This window comes from Aquarana catesbeiana, linkage group LG02, assembly GCF_042186555.1.
Source record: "Aquarana catesbeiana isolate 2022-GZ linkage group LG02, ASM4218655v1, whole genome shotgun sequence".
In the NCBI taxonomy this organism is placed as follows: domain Eukaryota; kingdom Metazoa; phylum Chordata; class Amphibia; order Anura; family Ranidae; genus Aquarana; species Aquarana catesbeiana.
The window spans coordinates 131,767,449-131,781,213 of NC_133325.1; the positions used below are offsets into that span (position 1 = coordinate 131,767,449).

Here is a 13,765-nt window from a genome sequence, read left to right on the forward strand (position 1 = left end):
GTTTGATGATCTGAGTCATTTGTGACAAATATGCAAACAAATAAAAAATCTGAAAGGGGGCAAATACTTTTTCACAGCATTGCATATTCTTTATGTATGGTTACTCTATAGTACTTGTAGTCCCATGTTTACCCACCAGGGGTCGCCAAGCTATCAGCAGCCATCCTGTGTCCCAACCTGTCACACTCGGGCTGTTTCCTATTTCTTTCCCCTTCTGGGGGGCGGCCTTCTTTTGGTTGGGCTTGTGTGAGCAGTGCTGCTAACAGGGCAATGTTTCTGTCCGTCGCTCCACCTGGGTATTAAGTGTGCCCGCAGCCTCATAGCATGTCATGTCACCCCGCCGCTTTTGAGCAGGTCGCTTTGCCTGGTTGATTGTGCCCGCAGCAGCACAGCGTGTGCCGTCATGCTGCCACTTTTTTTGGTGGGGAGTCGGGGGAGGTGCGCTTCAATAGAGCCGCTATGGGGAGATAAAGGAATTCAATGGCGGCTGCAGCCGTTCAAGTGGCACCTCACTCCATCCCCCTCGTCCCCTCAGTAAATCAACTCCTTCCCTCCTGGGCCCTAAATACACCCTGTTCCAAAATTATTATGCCAATGATATTTTTCTCATTTACCTAAATAATTGATGTAAACAACAGTCAGCATTATTCTCATGTTATCAACTATTAAGAGTACAATTTAAATTTTATTGAACAAACCTCCTAATGATAACTGTTTTTATTTTTTAAAATAAAAAACTTACAATGCACTGTTCCAAATTATTACACACAGTAAGTTTCAAAAAACTTTATAGGTTGTAAAGAACTTAAAATTGTCATTTGCTGTGTTTGCAGCATATTTACTGAAATCAAAAGCTATTTCAATCAAACTTTGAACTACATTTTAACTTTTTAAACATTTTAACAGGTCACGTTACATTTTAACATCGGACCCCTTATTTGATAGCAACTTTACAAGTCTTGCATCCATTGAACAATAGGTGTGAGGTCAGGGGAGGATAGAGGCCACACCATGACTTTCTCTCCTTTTATCCCCATAGCAGCAATTGATGCCGAGGTATTCTTTGCAGCATGAGATGGTGCATTGTCATGCATGAAGATGATTTTATTACGGAAAGCATAGTTCTTCCTTCTGTACCAGGGAAGGAAGTGGTCAGTCAGGAACTCCACATACTTTGCAGAGGTCATCTTTACACCTTCCGGGACCCTAAAGGGGCCGACCAGCTCTCTTCCCATGATTCCGGCCCAAAACATGACTCCATGCTCTCTTGATCCGATGCATGGATCTGGCAGAAATCTTCCTCAATGTGCCTTTATCTGCACGAAACCCGTCTATGCTCTAAGTCAGCCACAAATCTCTTAATAGTGCGATGATCACGCTTAAGTTTTCGTGAAATATCTAATGTTTTCATACCTCGTCCAAGGCATTGAACTATTTCACTCTTTTCAGCAGCAGAGAGATCCTTTTTCTTCCCCATATTGCTTGAAAATGGTGCTCTGCTTAAGTTACACCCTCCTTTAGTAGTTTTTCCTTTAATTGGGCTCACCTGGCAATCTAATTATCACAGGTGTCCGAGATTGTTTTCAGTGATCAAAAGAGCCCTGAGACACAATGCCATCCATGAGTTAAACTGAAAAACAAAATATTTAATCTTTGTGATATTGAAATAGAATTTGCATAATAATTTGGAACAGGGTGTAGACAGCATTGATGGCTGGGCTGTCTATTTGCCTTCAACCATCGCAGAACTCGCATGCATCAGCCTGCCTGTCATTTTCTGCCATTAGAGGTAAGCTGGTCAAAGTGGTTCATACTCACCCTATGAAAAGGCACCTTTTTGCTACTTAACTTTATGGTCTTATACTTACTGATTTCTTATATCTTTGACCCTTTTAGACCACTGAGGGTTTCCCCCTCGGGTATATCAATCTACCACATGGTCAGCTCAAACAACATCTTACCTACTGGCAGCTTTAAAGTATTTCAGAGTGCTTATGTTCCCTTATATGACCATTTGTAGGTTAACTTTTATTACTATAATACTTCAATTTACTTCAGCGATAGTGCCTCACTGCTGGCTTTTCTCCTTGAGTCTATACAACTGCTGCTTTCTGTGCTATTTTTAGCGACCCCAGTGACTCATAGGTCAGTAGGCTGCCCCCTGGTGGTCACTTGACAATATTTTTGGATTTTATATGGTTTTGACTATGGCTATTCTTTCATCGTGCTAAATTACACTGAAACAGGTAATGCTCACGCTATATAAAATGGGGAAAAATAAAATTGATGTTAAGCCGTTACCTGCGCAAATGTTTATATTATTTATTTTTGGGGCTACTCATTATGAGGCTAGTAGCCTTTGATATATGAAGAATTTTGAGGAACTGCGCACCCTACCGTTTTAAAAGCATTATCAACTTAAAATGCAAAAAAGTGCAATATCACAAAACGGCCACTAGATTAACTAGCAGGTTAACATCGATAAATAAATGTGCAATATACGTGAAATATAATGTGTATTGCACTAAATATTGCACGTTTATTTATCGGTTAACCCCTCCAATGAATCTGGTGGCCGTTTCATGATATTGTACTTTTTTGCATTTTTTGTTGATAATACTTTTAAAACCGTAGGGTGCGCGGTCCATCACAATTTTTACCTTATTTATAGATACAATAAGATGACTTGTGAACATTATTAGCCTGTACTATTTTGGAAAGGTATCTAATGATATGCTCGTTATAGAATGTAGCTTCCCACTTGGTTTATGTACTCCCCTGAAGAAGAATAACAAAACTAATTTTGAAACGGATTGGGTGTTCACCATCTTGAATCTATTTAATTGGTGACCTATATCTGTGGGAACCCTGTAATTTATTATGTTGCAAAGCATGCACAATATATGACTAGCCATCACAATCTTGTGTACAATGTTTTTATTCTCCATATACTTTCTGCTATTATTATTTCAGGTACTTGTATAGCGCTGTCAATTTACGCAGCGCTTTTACATATATATTATACGTTTACATCAGCCCCTACCCTCAAGGAGCTTACAATCTAAGGTCCCTAACATTCATACATACTAGGGCCACTTTAGAAAGGATCCAATTAACCTACCAACATGTCTTTGGAGTGTGGGAGGAAACTATGGTAACCGGAGGAAACCCATGCAGGCACAGGGAGAACATGCCTCCGGTACCGGTACCTCCGGTGGTGTTGTGGTTGGGATTTGAACCAGCGTACCTTTTTACTGCTAGGCGAAAGTGCTAACCATTACAACACTGTTGCCGCTTAAAGTCCCATTCATGAGGGTTCTACCTTCCATATATATGTACTTAAGGGATTTTTAGCAACTGTAAGCTACCAAAAACACTCTAATCTTAGAGAAGGGGCGATTCTCTCTTGGGATGCTGTTTGAGCAGTTCAAATTTAGCTGAAATCTTACAGCCTTGTTCCAACAGTCTTTGTTTGCTCTACCTGATGGTCCTCCAATAGTCAGGCCGCTTCTCGACTCAGGATTTATAGGTAAAATTTCAGATTCTTTTTCAGGACTATGATGTTCCCTATTCCTTGGCAAGGCCCATTCCACCAGTCAGTGCTTCAGTTAAGCCTGTAAGGCTGCCTTCTGGTCTTCTCGTCACACGTTTACAATGTTCTATGAAGTAGATGTTCATGCCTTTGCAGACATCAATTTTTAAAGTAAGGTTTTGCAGGCGGCTTTGTAGTGAGGTTTTTCCCTTATTCTGTGTTGGGCTTGTTGCTGTTGCCCACCCCTGGTGTTCACTGTTTATAAATATAAAAGTACACTGTGTCTTGTGATGTATGATTAAGAAATTTGGATTTCTGGCTTACCTATAAAATGCTTTGATTGGGATCACCACAGAACAGAGAGATTTCCCCTATTTGTCTGTTCCTCATTGCTCTCTACAAAACTAAGGCTCAGCGCTGAGCTGGGAGGAGTTATGGCTTGGCAGGGAATTCCTGCTTTTTTTGGCCAGTGTTCATTAACCTGAAGATGGCAGCATAACCCAAGTAGTCATGAATATGATGTACCCTATTCCCGCGATGTACTGCAAGAAAAAGTAAACCAAAAATCTTAATCTTTGGTAGAAGACATGCACCTTTTATTTTTGTTTAACAAAATAAAACAAAAAACTCTGTTTGGAAGTTTAAGGCGAAGGCGCTTCCCTCTTGGGATGGTGTTTGAGCAGTTCAAATTTAGCTGAAATCTACAGTCTTGTTTCAACAGAGCTTATTTGTTCTATCTGAGGGTCCTCCAAAGGCCAGGCTGCTTCTCGACCCACTAGATATGAGAAAGCATGCAAAATTTCCCAGCGAGAACTAGTAGGATACAGAAGCCTTACTTTATTCATTGCATGATGTAACAAGCACCCCTTAACACTTACTATGATCAACTTAGAGTCTTATACGTACAATTGTGTTTCTTCTCACACAGTCTTTTGGAATACAGTAGGCATACCGCTCCAGGATAGCAGACACTGAAGCGTTTCCACAATACAAGTAGATAGAAGCACTGCTTCTACGAAATTCCGGTGGTTCCTAAGGTAAATATACCATCTGTTAGGCAAGAATTTATTATTACAGTTCTAAATTTCTAAACAATTTAGTGAACCTCGCTCTCTATGTGTCTCTCTCTCCAATTTACACACATACATTATATTACCAAAAGTATTGGGACGCCTGCCTCTATCTATATCTATATATATATATATATATATATATATATATATATATATATATATATATATATATATATACACACACACACACACACACACACACAAACTTGAATGGCATCTTAGTCCGTAGTGTTCAATATTGAGTTGGCCCACCCTTTGCAGCTATAACAGCTTCAACTCTTCTGGGAAGGCTGTCCACAAGGTTTAGGAGTGTGTCTATAGGAAAGTTTGACCATTCTTAAAAGAAAAGCATTAGTGAGGTCAGGCACGGATGTGGATGACAGGGCCTGGCTCGCAGTCTCGCATAGGTGTTCTATCAGGTTGAGGTCAGGACTCTGTGCAGGCCAGTCCTCCACCCCAAACTCACCCATCCATGTCTTTATGGATCCTATTTGTGCACTGGTGCGCAGTCCAGTAGGAACAGAAAGGGGCCATCCCCAAACCATTCCCATAAAGTTGGGAGCATGAAATTGTCTTGGTATGCTGACACCATAAGAGCTCCCTTCCCTGGAACTAGGGGGCCAAGTCCAACTCCTGAAAAACAACCCCACACCATAATCCCCCCTTTACCAAATGATTTGGACCAGTGCACAAAGCAAGGTCCATAAAGACATGGATGAGCGAGTTCAGGGTAGAGGAAACTGACTGGCCTGCACAGAATTCTGACCTCAACCCGACAGAACACCTTTGGGATGAATTAGAGCAGAGACTGCAAGCCAGACCTTCTCGTCCACATAAGTGTCTGACCTCACAAATGCGCTACTAAAAGAATGGTCAATCATTCCCATAGAAACACTCCTAAACCTTGTGGACAACCTTCCCAAGAGAGTTGAATCTGTTACAGCTGCAAAGGGTTGGCAAACTCATTATTGAACCTTAAGGACTAAGACCGGGATGTAATTCAAGTTCATGTGTGTAAAGGCAGGAGCCCCAATACTTTTGGTAATATAGTGTATCTACACATACAGTGGGGGAAATTATTTTAACTCCTACACATTTTGTAAGTTTGCCCACTTGCAAAGAAATTAAGGGTCTATAATTTTTAGCATAGGTGTATTTTAAATGATATATCAACCAAAAATTCACAAAACAAAATTATAAAAAAATGTTATAAATTGAGGTGTAGTAAAACAAGTTTTTGGTCCCCAAGCAAAACATGACTAAAGTGGTGTTCCGGCCGAAATTACACTTTTTAAATAAAAATACCCCTATAATACACAAGCTTAATGTATTCTAGTAAAGTTAGTCTGTAAACTAAGGTCTGTTTTGTTAGTTTATAGCAGTGGTTTGTTATTTTATAAACTTACAGCAGGCTGTGGCCATCTTAATTGTGGGCATCTGAAGCCAGACTGTATTTCTTCCTGGATCTCATCCTTGCAGATCTCGCACATGCTCAGTGCAGCACAAGCAGTGTAATAGGTTTCAGGTCAGGTTTCCATAGCAACGGCAGTTTTAGAGGAAGTTGCCGCCCCTTCCCAGAAGGTATTGCCAACAGGAAATGATGCGATGGGCCGCGGCCAGGGAGGAGGAAATGAAAAATGAATACAGCAGATATACAGTAGGTGCTGAGAAAAAAAAAAATTAAAAATATCCAATTCGTTTACAGTGCACAGTTTAGTGAGGGATGCTGAAGAGTTGTTAAAGTGGCTGGAACTCCACTTTAGTACTTGGTGGGGAAACCCTTGTTGGCAAGTACAGATGTAAGAAGTTTCTTGTAGTTGGTTACCAGGTTTGCACGCATCTCAGGATATTAAAAAAGAAAGCAAGAGGCGGGACTTTATATGAAGCACACGGAAGCAAAAAGATGAGTTGGGTAAAAAACAGCTTTTAATTGGTTCGAATTATCATAACATTTTTATATTTAATTTTTGCATTTTGCTATATATCAATGTTTTTACAATCCATTAGAACCAAACAAGACATTTTGAGTAACACTCCAACAAGGAGTTTTTACAGTACTATAGATACATGAAACAAAATTGATGCATGATTATATACATTGTAAATAATACCTATACAAAAAATTGACACAATAAAGTGTCACTTTATGAGATAAAAGGAAAAATCAAAATGGGTTGAAAGGAACGGCCATAAGGAATTCATGAATATATACACACATATCAGTAGTTAGCTCTACACGTTTCAAGGCCTTATAGCCACTAATCAGGAGCAAAAGCCTGTTTTTTTACCCAACTCATCTTTTTGCTTCCGTGTGCTTCATATAAAGTCCCGTCTCTTGCTTTCTTTTTTAATATATTGAACCGGGATGGAGAAGGGGACTTGAACGGCCCGTTTACCTCATTTAAAAGAACAAGTAGAGAGGCGCCTCTGGGTGCAGTCGTTTTTTTTATAAAATAAAGCTTTAATAAGAAATAGGATAAACTTACATTTGTAAGAAGAAAAACAGGCATGGTATCAAATGTCAAAGATGACGCTCCCAGATCTGTGTCATATGCGATCTGTACTGTGGATGTTAGCAGTGACTCTTCCGGGTGATGAAAAAGCCGGCTTCGGAAGGCGGCCTCAGAGCGAGGCTTGGAACACAGGAGACAGCTGGCTGCAGAGGGATGACGAACATTTCTGATGACATCCCCCTGCAGCCAGCTGTCTCCTGTGTTCCAAGCCTCACTGTGAGGCGGCCTTTTACATCAACCGGAAGAGTCACTGCTAACATCCACAGTACAGATCGCATATGGCACAGATCTGGGAGCGTCATCTTTGACATTTGATACCATGCCTGTTTTTCTTCTTACAAATGTGAGTTTATCCTCTTTGTTATTAAAGCTTTATTTTATATAAAAATAACTGCACCCAGAGGCGCCTCTCTACTTGTTCTTTTGCAGTCCCAGGAATATGGTTTCTCTCCTACTATGACGGCAGCCCTGCTTGCTTCCTTTGGACGTTTTTTATCCCTTCATTAGCATCATCACATAGACTTATTAGCCTGTGTTTGCTATATGGACTATTGATCATCACAGTTCCTATTTAATGAATTTCATTCAGATATTTATGTACTAGCAGACGAAGATTTTGGTTTTATGTGAATTCTGAGTTGTTGCACCTATACTTGTTATTATTACCTCATTTAAAGTCCCATAAACCTTCTTTCCTCTTTTTCCTCAGGAGGGATTTTGGTCCACTCTTCTTTACAGATCTTCTCTAAATCCTTAAAGCGAAGTTCTAGCCGTTTGTGTGTTTATTAAAAGTCAAAAAGTGTATCTGCTGACTTTTAATAAACACACACTCACCTTTCCTAGGATCAATGCGGCCGCCGACGCATCGGTTCTCTCCTCCAACTGTGGCATGTCAGGAGTCCTTAAAGTGGAAGTTCCACTTTCGAGTTGAACTCCGCTTTAAGGTTTCTTGGCTGTCGCCTAGCAACTTGAAGTTTCAGCTACCTACATACATTTTGTATAGGATTTAGGCCTGGAGACTGGCTAGGCCACTCCATGACCTTTATGTTCTACTTGAGCCACTCTTGTTGCCTTGGCTGTATATTTTGGGTCTTTGTCATGCTGGAAGACCCATATTCAGTGTTCTGGCTAAGGGAAGAAGGTTCTCATCCAAGATTTTACAATACCGGGCCCCATCCATTGGCACCTCAATGCGGCAAAGTCAGCCTATACCTTTAGCAGAGAAACAGCTCCAAAGCATAATGCCTCCACCTCCATGCTTAACTGTAGGGATGGTGTTCTTAGGGTCACAGTCAGCATTTTTCTTAACCAAAACACGAGGAGTCGAGTTAATTCTAAGGAGCTCAATTTTGGTCTCTCATCTGACCACAGCATTTTCTTCCAATCCTTCTCTGAATCATTTAGATGTTCATGGGCAAACAGGCCTGTACATGTGCTTTCCTGAGGAGGGGGACCTTGCGGGCGCTGCAGGATTTCAATCCATGGCGGCGTATTGTGTTACCAATAGTTTGTTTGGTGACTGTGGTCCCAACTTCTTTGAGATCATTCACAAGCTACTCCAGTGTAGTTGAGGGTTGATCCCTCACTTTTCTCATGATCATTCTTTCCCCATGAGGTGAAATCTTGCATGGAGCTCCAAAGCGAGGGCAATTGAAGATTATTTTGCATTTCTTCCATTTGCGAATAATCGCTCCAACAATTGTCTACTTCTCACCAAGCTTCTTGCTAATGCTCTTGTAGCCCATTCCAGCCTTGTGCAGGTCTACAATCTTGTCCCTGACATCCCTTGACAGCTCTTTTGGTCTTACCCATGATGGTGAGGTTTGAATGGAGAAAGTTTCTGTGAACAGGTGTCTTTTATACACATAACGAGTTGTCGTTAGGAGCACATTCTTAAATTGACAGGATTAATCTGTGTATCACATGAGCACATACTGTAGCCATTCTGCGGTAACCAGAATTATTGCTGGATGGTAGGGGATCAAATTCTTATTTTATTCACTGAACTGCAACTCAATTTATAACATTTGTAACATGTGATTTTTTTTTCTGGATTTTTGGTTGATATTCTGTCTCTATCATTTAAAATACACCTATGATAAAAATATATGAGAGCGAGAGATACACACACACACAGACATATGTACATACATACACACACACACACACACACACTGATCATCCACAATATTATGACCACTGACAGGTAAAATTAATAACATTGATTACCTCTCCTTACAATGGCATCTGTAAGGGGGTGGGATATATTAGGCAACAGGTGAACATGGTGTCCCTGAAGTTGATGAATTGAAACCAGAAAATATTTCCAAGCATAAGGTTTGAGTGAATTTGACGAGGGCTAAATTGTAATGGGTAATAGGCCCCTTTCACACTGAGGCACTTCTAAACAGCCAGTAAAACACTGGCGCTTTTGAAGAGCTTTTCAGGCACTTTTGAAGAGCTTTCCATTCATTTCAAAAGAGGGGGGCATTTTTTCACTGCCCTGTCAGCGCAGTGCCCCAGTGTGAAAGCATTCATTGATTTTAAAGGAAATAGGTTTTCGTGAACTTTTCAGGTGCTTTTTTTTAGCGTGAAAGCGCCTGAAAAGTGCCTCAGTGTGAAATGGGTCTAAACGACTGGGTCATAGCAACTCCAAAACTGCAGCTCTTGTGGGACATTCCGCAGTCTGCAGTGATGAGAACCTACCAAAAGTGGTCTAAGGAAGGCGACCCGTCAACGGGGTTGCCTTCCTTATGCATCAAGGCTCATTGATGCATAGTTCTATCAAACAGAAGAGCTACTGTAGCTCAAATTTGCTGAAAACTATCAAGAGGTTGTAAAGTCACAACACAATTACTTGTATCATCTCTGTTTTTGCAAGACATAAAGTGCAGTGTGTTTCTTTTAAATTTTAATCCTAAATACCTTTTTCTCACAGCTCCTATGTGCAGTCACATGATCTCCTGCTGCTCTGCTTCCTCCATCTAAGAACAGCCGTGGGAGGGGCTGAGATTCCCCAGTAATGTCAGCCAGCAGAGGGTGGTCATGTGACCACACAGAGGAGCTATGCAAAAAGGTATTTAAGATGATCATTTAAAAAAAACTGACATGCTGCATTGAACATTTTGCTAAAACAGAGAAGATACAAGTCAGTTACATAATGCATTGGAATACTGGTAGGAGGATAGGGAAGCGGCTCTGAGGAGATTGGCTCAGCAACCATGATTACCGTGGTAAGCACACAGAGGGGGATACAGGAACTGGCAGGATCAACCAGTATTTTAGATAAAAAGAAAGGGAAAAATTACAATGCAACAGCACTATGCTATTCATCATGCTTTAAAGGAACAGGAACTTTTTTTTTATTTAGGGTAACAACCACTTTAAGGCTGGTTCCTAAATCAGAACCCACACTGTATTGTAGTTGGCTGCGTAGCCACAGACCGGTTAGGGTGCCCATGCTGACCCATGTCCACAGCCAAATGTGGATGACCAAGTGTGTCATTTTCCTTGGGAAGTGATGGTACCATGCACTTTGGAAGGAAGGAAAGCTTGCAGAGGCAGTGTTTTGCTGGGCAACCTTGGGTCCTGCCACACATATGGATGTTACTTTGGAAACCATGCTTTAATGGGTCAGGGCAGATTGGCAGCAAAATTGGGACCTACTCAAAATTAGGTGGATGATCATAATGTTATGGATGATTGGTGTGTTTGTATATTATATATAACTTATTGTAAATGTTAACACTAACCACAAGATGGATGACGACAAGTCTTTCCAAGACGAGTTCTTTAAGAAACTGTATGGCATCTGGTTGCCAGTGGTCACCAATCTAAAAAAATTGAGCGAAAGATAAATTGGTTACCTGAAAATAGATCTACTCATGGGAAAGTTTGAATTCCTTTTTGTCAAATGGCAAAACACAATAAAAAAGTTCCAGTATGCCATCCTCCTGCAAGCAGCAGAATATCCTATGGTATTAAATCTAAAGGTGCTGTGTCCCTTAAAGAATAGAGAAAAAGATAATACCCAATTAAATTTATGCTTAACCGCTTGCGGATCAGCCGCCGCAGTTTTACTGCGGCAGGTTGGCTCCGCTGCACGAAATCACGTATAACTGTACGTGATCTCGCGAGGTCCGGCCGCGAGCTCCGTGAGTCCGACCGTGGGACTCGCGGACTCGATGTCTGTGGGGATACCAGCGATCATCTCACGGAGAGGAAGAACGAGGAAATGCTGATATAAACAAGCATTTCCCCGTTCTGCCTAGTGTCAGGACACTGATCACAGCTCCCTGTAATCGGGAGCGGTGATCAGTGTCATGTCACACATAGCCCATCCCCCCCACAGTTAAAATCACTCCTTAGGACTCACGCAACCCCTCCAGCGCCCCCTCCTGGTTAATCCCTTCACTGCCAGTCACATTTACACAGTAATCAGTGCATTTTTAATCGCACTGATCGCTATATAAATGTGAATGGTCCCAAAATAGCGCCAAAAGTGTCCAATCTGTCCGCCATAATGTCGCAGTCACGATAAAAAACGCTGATCATCGCCATTACTAGTAAAAAAAAAAATTAATAAAAATGCCATAAAACTATCCCCTATTTTGTAGACGCTTTAACTTTTGCGCAAACCAATCAATAAATGCTTATTGCGATTTTTTTACCAAAAATATGTAGAAGAATACGTATTGGCCTAAACTGAGGAAAAAAAAGTTTTTTAAAAAAATATTTTTTTGGGGATATTTATTATAGCAAAAAGTAAAAAATACTGTTTTTTTTTCAAAATTGTGGCTCTTTTTTTGTTTATAGCGCAAAAAACAAAATGCAGAGGTGATCAAATACCACCGAAAGAAAGCTCTATTTGTGAGGAATAAAGGACGTCAATTTTGTTTGGGAGTCACATCGCACGACCGCGCAATTGTCAGTTAAAGCGACGCAGTGCCGAATCGCAAAAAGTGTTCTGGTCAGGAAGGGGGCAAATCCTTCCGGGGCTGAAGTGGTTAATCTGGTAAAATAGGGGATGATACAAACAAGGAGAATGAGCTCTTGTGCTGCTAGCTGCAGATTTAGTAAAATTTCCTGTCCTCCGATCATCCCATACCCCCAACACCATAACCTCTTGGTACTGCAGGGGCTAACAGACAAGAGTGCTGCTATGCCTGCCCTTTCCGCCCTATTCCTCGAATCATAGAAGCTTTACTATTAGAGATAGTCTTTAAATAGAGAAGACAGGTTTTTTTTAATTCATCTGCCAGTCCTCCATTTATAGATTACATTAATGTATGGAAGGTGTAAGACAGATTCTATGAATGAAGGAAGGGGCTGGAAAGTGTGAGCTCCTGTGGGTGCATATGACAGGTCCCTTTGCTTTATTAACCCCTGAAGCACTGGAAGATTACGGCAAGAGAGGTAATTACTGTTTGTGAGCAATGTCCCTTGTGCTGAATATTTTAACAACTTCTTTGACAAAACTTAGGCATAACTGTTACATGGACCAGTTCAGTGATTAGCCTCTTATAGGTATTCTTAAACCAAAAAAAATCTAATTACAGGGGGGAAAGAAAAACTGTAGTGTGGTCACCTTAACCTTCAAACCTTTGCATTTTTGCTTCAGGTGTTTTTCATGAAATGGAATATTAATAGCATATTTTCTGAACGTTCTGGGCTTGTGAGCTGTGTGCCCCAGGGCTCTGTAATGGGACCAATTCTCTTTAACTTGTTAACCACTGGGCACTTAAACCCTCTTCCTAACCAGACCAATTTTCAGCTTTTAGTGCGCTCACAATTTGAATGAGCGAACAATTACTCAGTCATGCAACACAGTACCCATATGACATTATTTTCTTTCTTTCACACAGATAGAGCTTTCTTTTGGTGGTGTTTAATCACTGCTGGGTTTATTTTTTGCGCTATAAAAAAAAAAGACCGAAAATTAAAGTTAAAAAAAAAAAAATATTTTCTTCGTGTGTGTTAGAAAATTTTGCAAATTAGTAATTTTTCTTCATAAATTTTGGCCAAAATTTATACTGCTACATATCTTTGGTAAAAAATAACCCAAATTGATATATATTATTTGGTCTTTGTGAAAGTTAGAGTCTACAAGATATGAGGTCAATCTCTGAAAATTGATCACACCTGAACTACTGATGACCTCTCTCATTTCTTGAGACCCTAACAAGCCAGGAAAGTATAAATACCCCCCAAATGACCTCTCTTTGTAAAGTAGACAGTCCAATGTATTTAGTAAGAGGCATGGTGAGTTTTTTGAAGTTGTACTTTTTCCCCACAATTCTTTGCAAAATAAAGATTTTTTTTTCTTTTCCCCACAAAATTGTCATATTAGCAGGTTATTTGTCACACACAGCACATGCATACCACAAATTACACCCCAAAACACATTCTGCTATTCCTCCTGAGTATGGTGATACATGTGAGGTTTTACACAGCAAGGCCACATAGAGAGGTCCAACATGCAGGGAGCACCTTCAGGCCTTCTAGGAGCATAAATTACATTATCTAATTTGCATAAATTACATTATCTAATTTCCCGACTACCTCTTGCACTTTCTCCTTCACTGATGGACACGGATAAAGTGGCACTGATGAAGAGGTACTAATATGTAGAATTGATGGGCACTGGT

The 13,765-nt window shown here is 40.5% G+C and overlaps 1 protein-coding gene across 1 annotated transcript in view; it reads right to left on the bottom strand.

Annotated features, from left to right (window-relative positions):
- Positions 1–13,765, bottom strand: part of RNF17 (ring finger protein 17) — a 532,263-nt gene that overhangs the window by 150,453 nt on the left and 368,045 nt on the right. Inside the window, exons 18-19 of the mRNA XM_073612476.1 lie at positions 10,871–10,951; positions 4,439–4,564 (exon numbers count right to left, since the gene is read on the bottom strand). Of these exons, the coding sequence (XP_073468577.1) occupies positions 4,439–4,564; positions 10,871–10,951 (207 nt within the window). The remainder of the gene's footprint in view (positions 1–4,438; positions 4,565–10,870; positions 10,952–13,765) is intronic.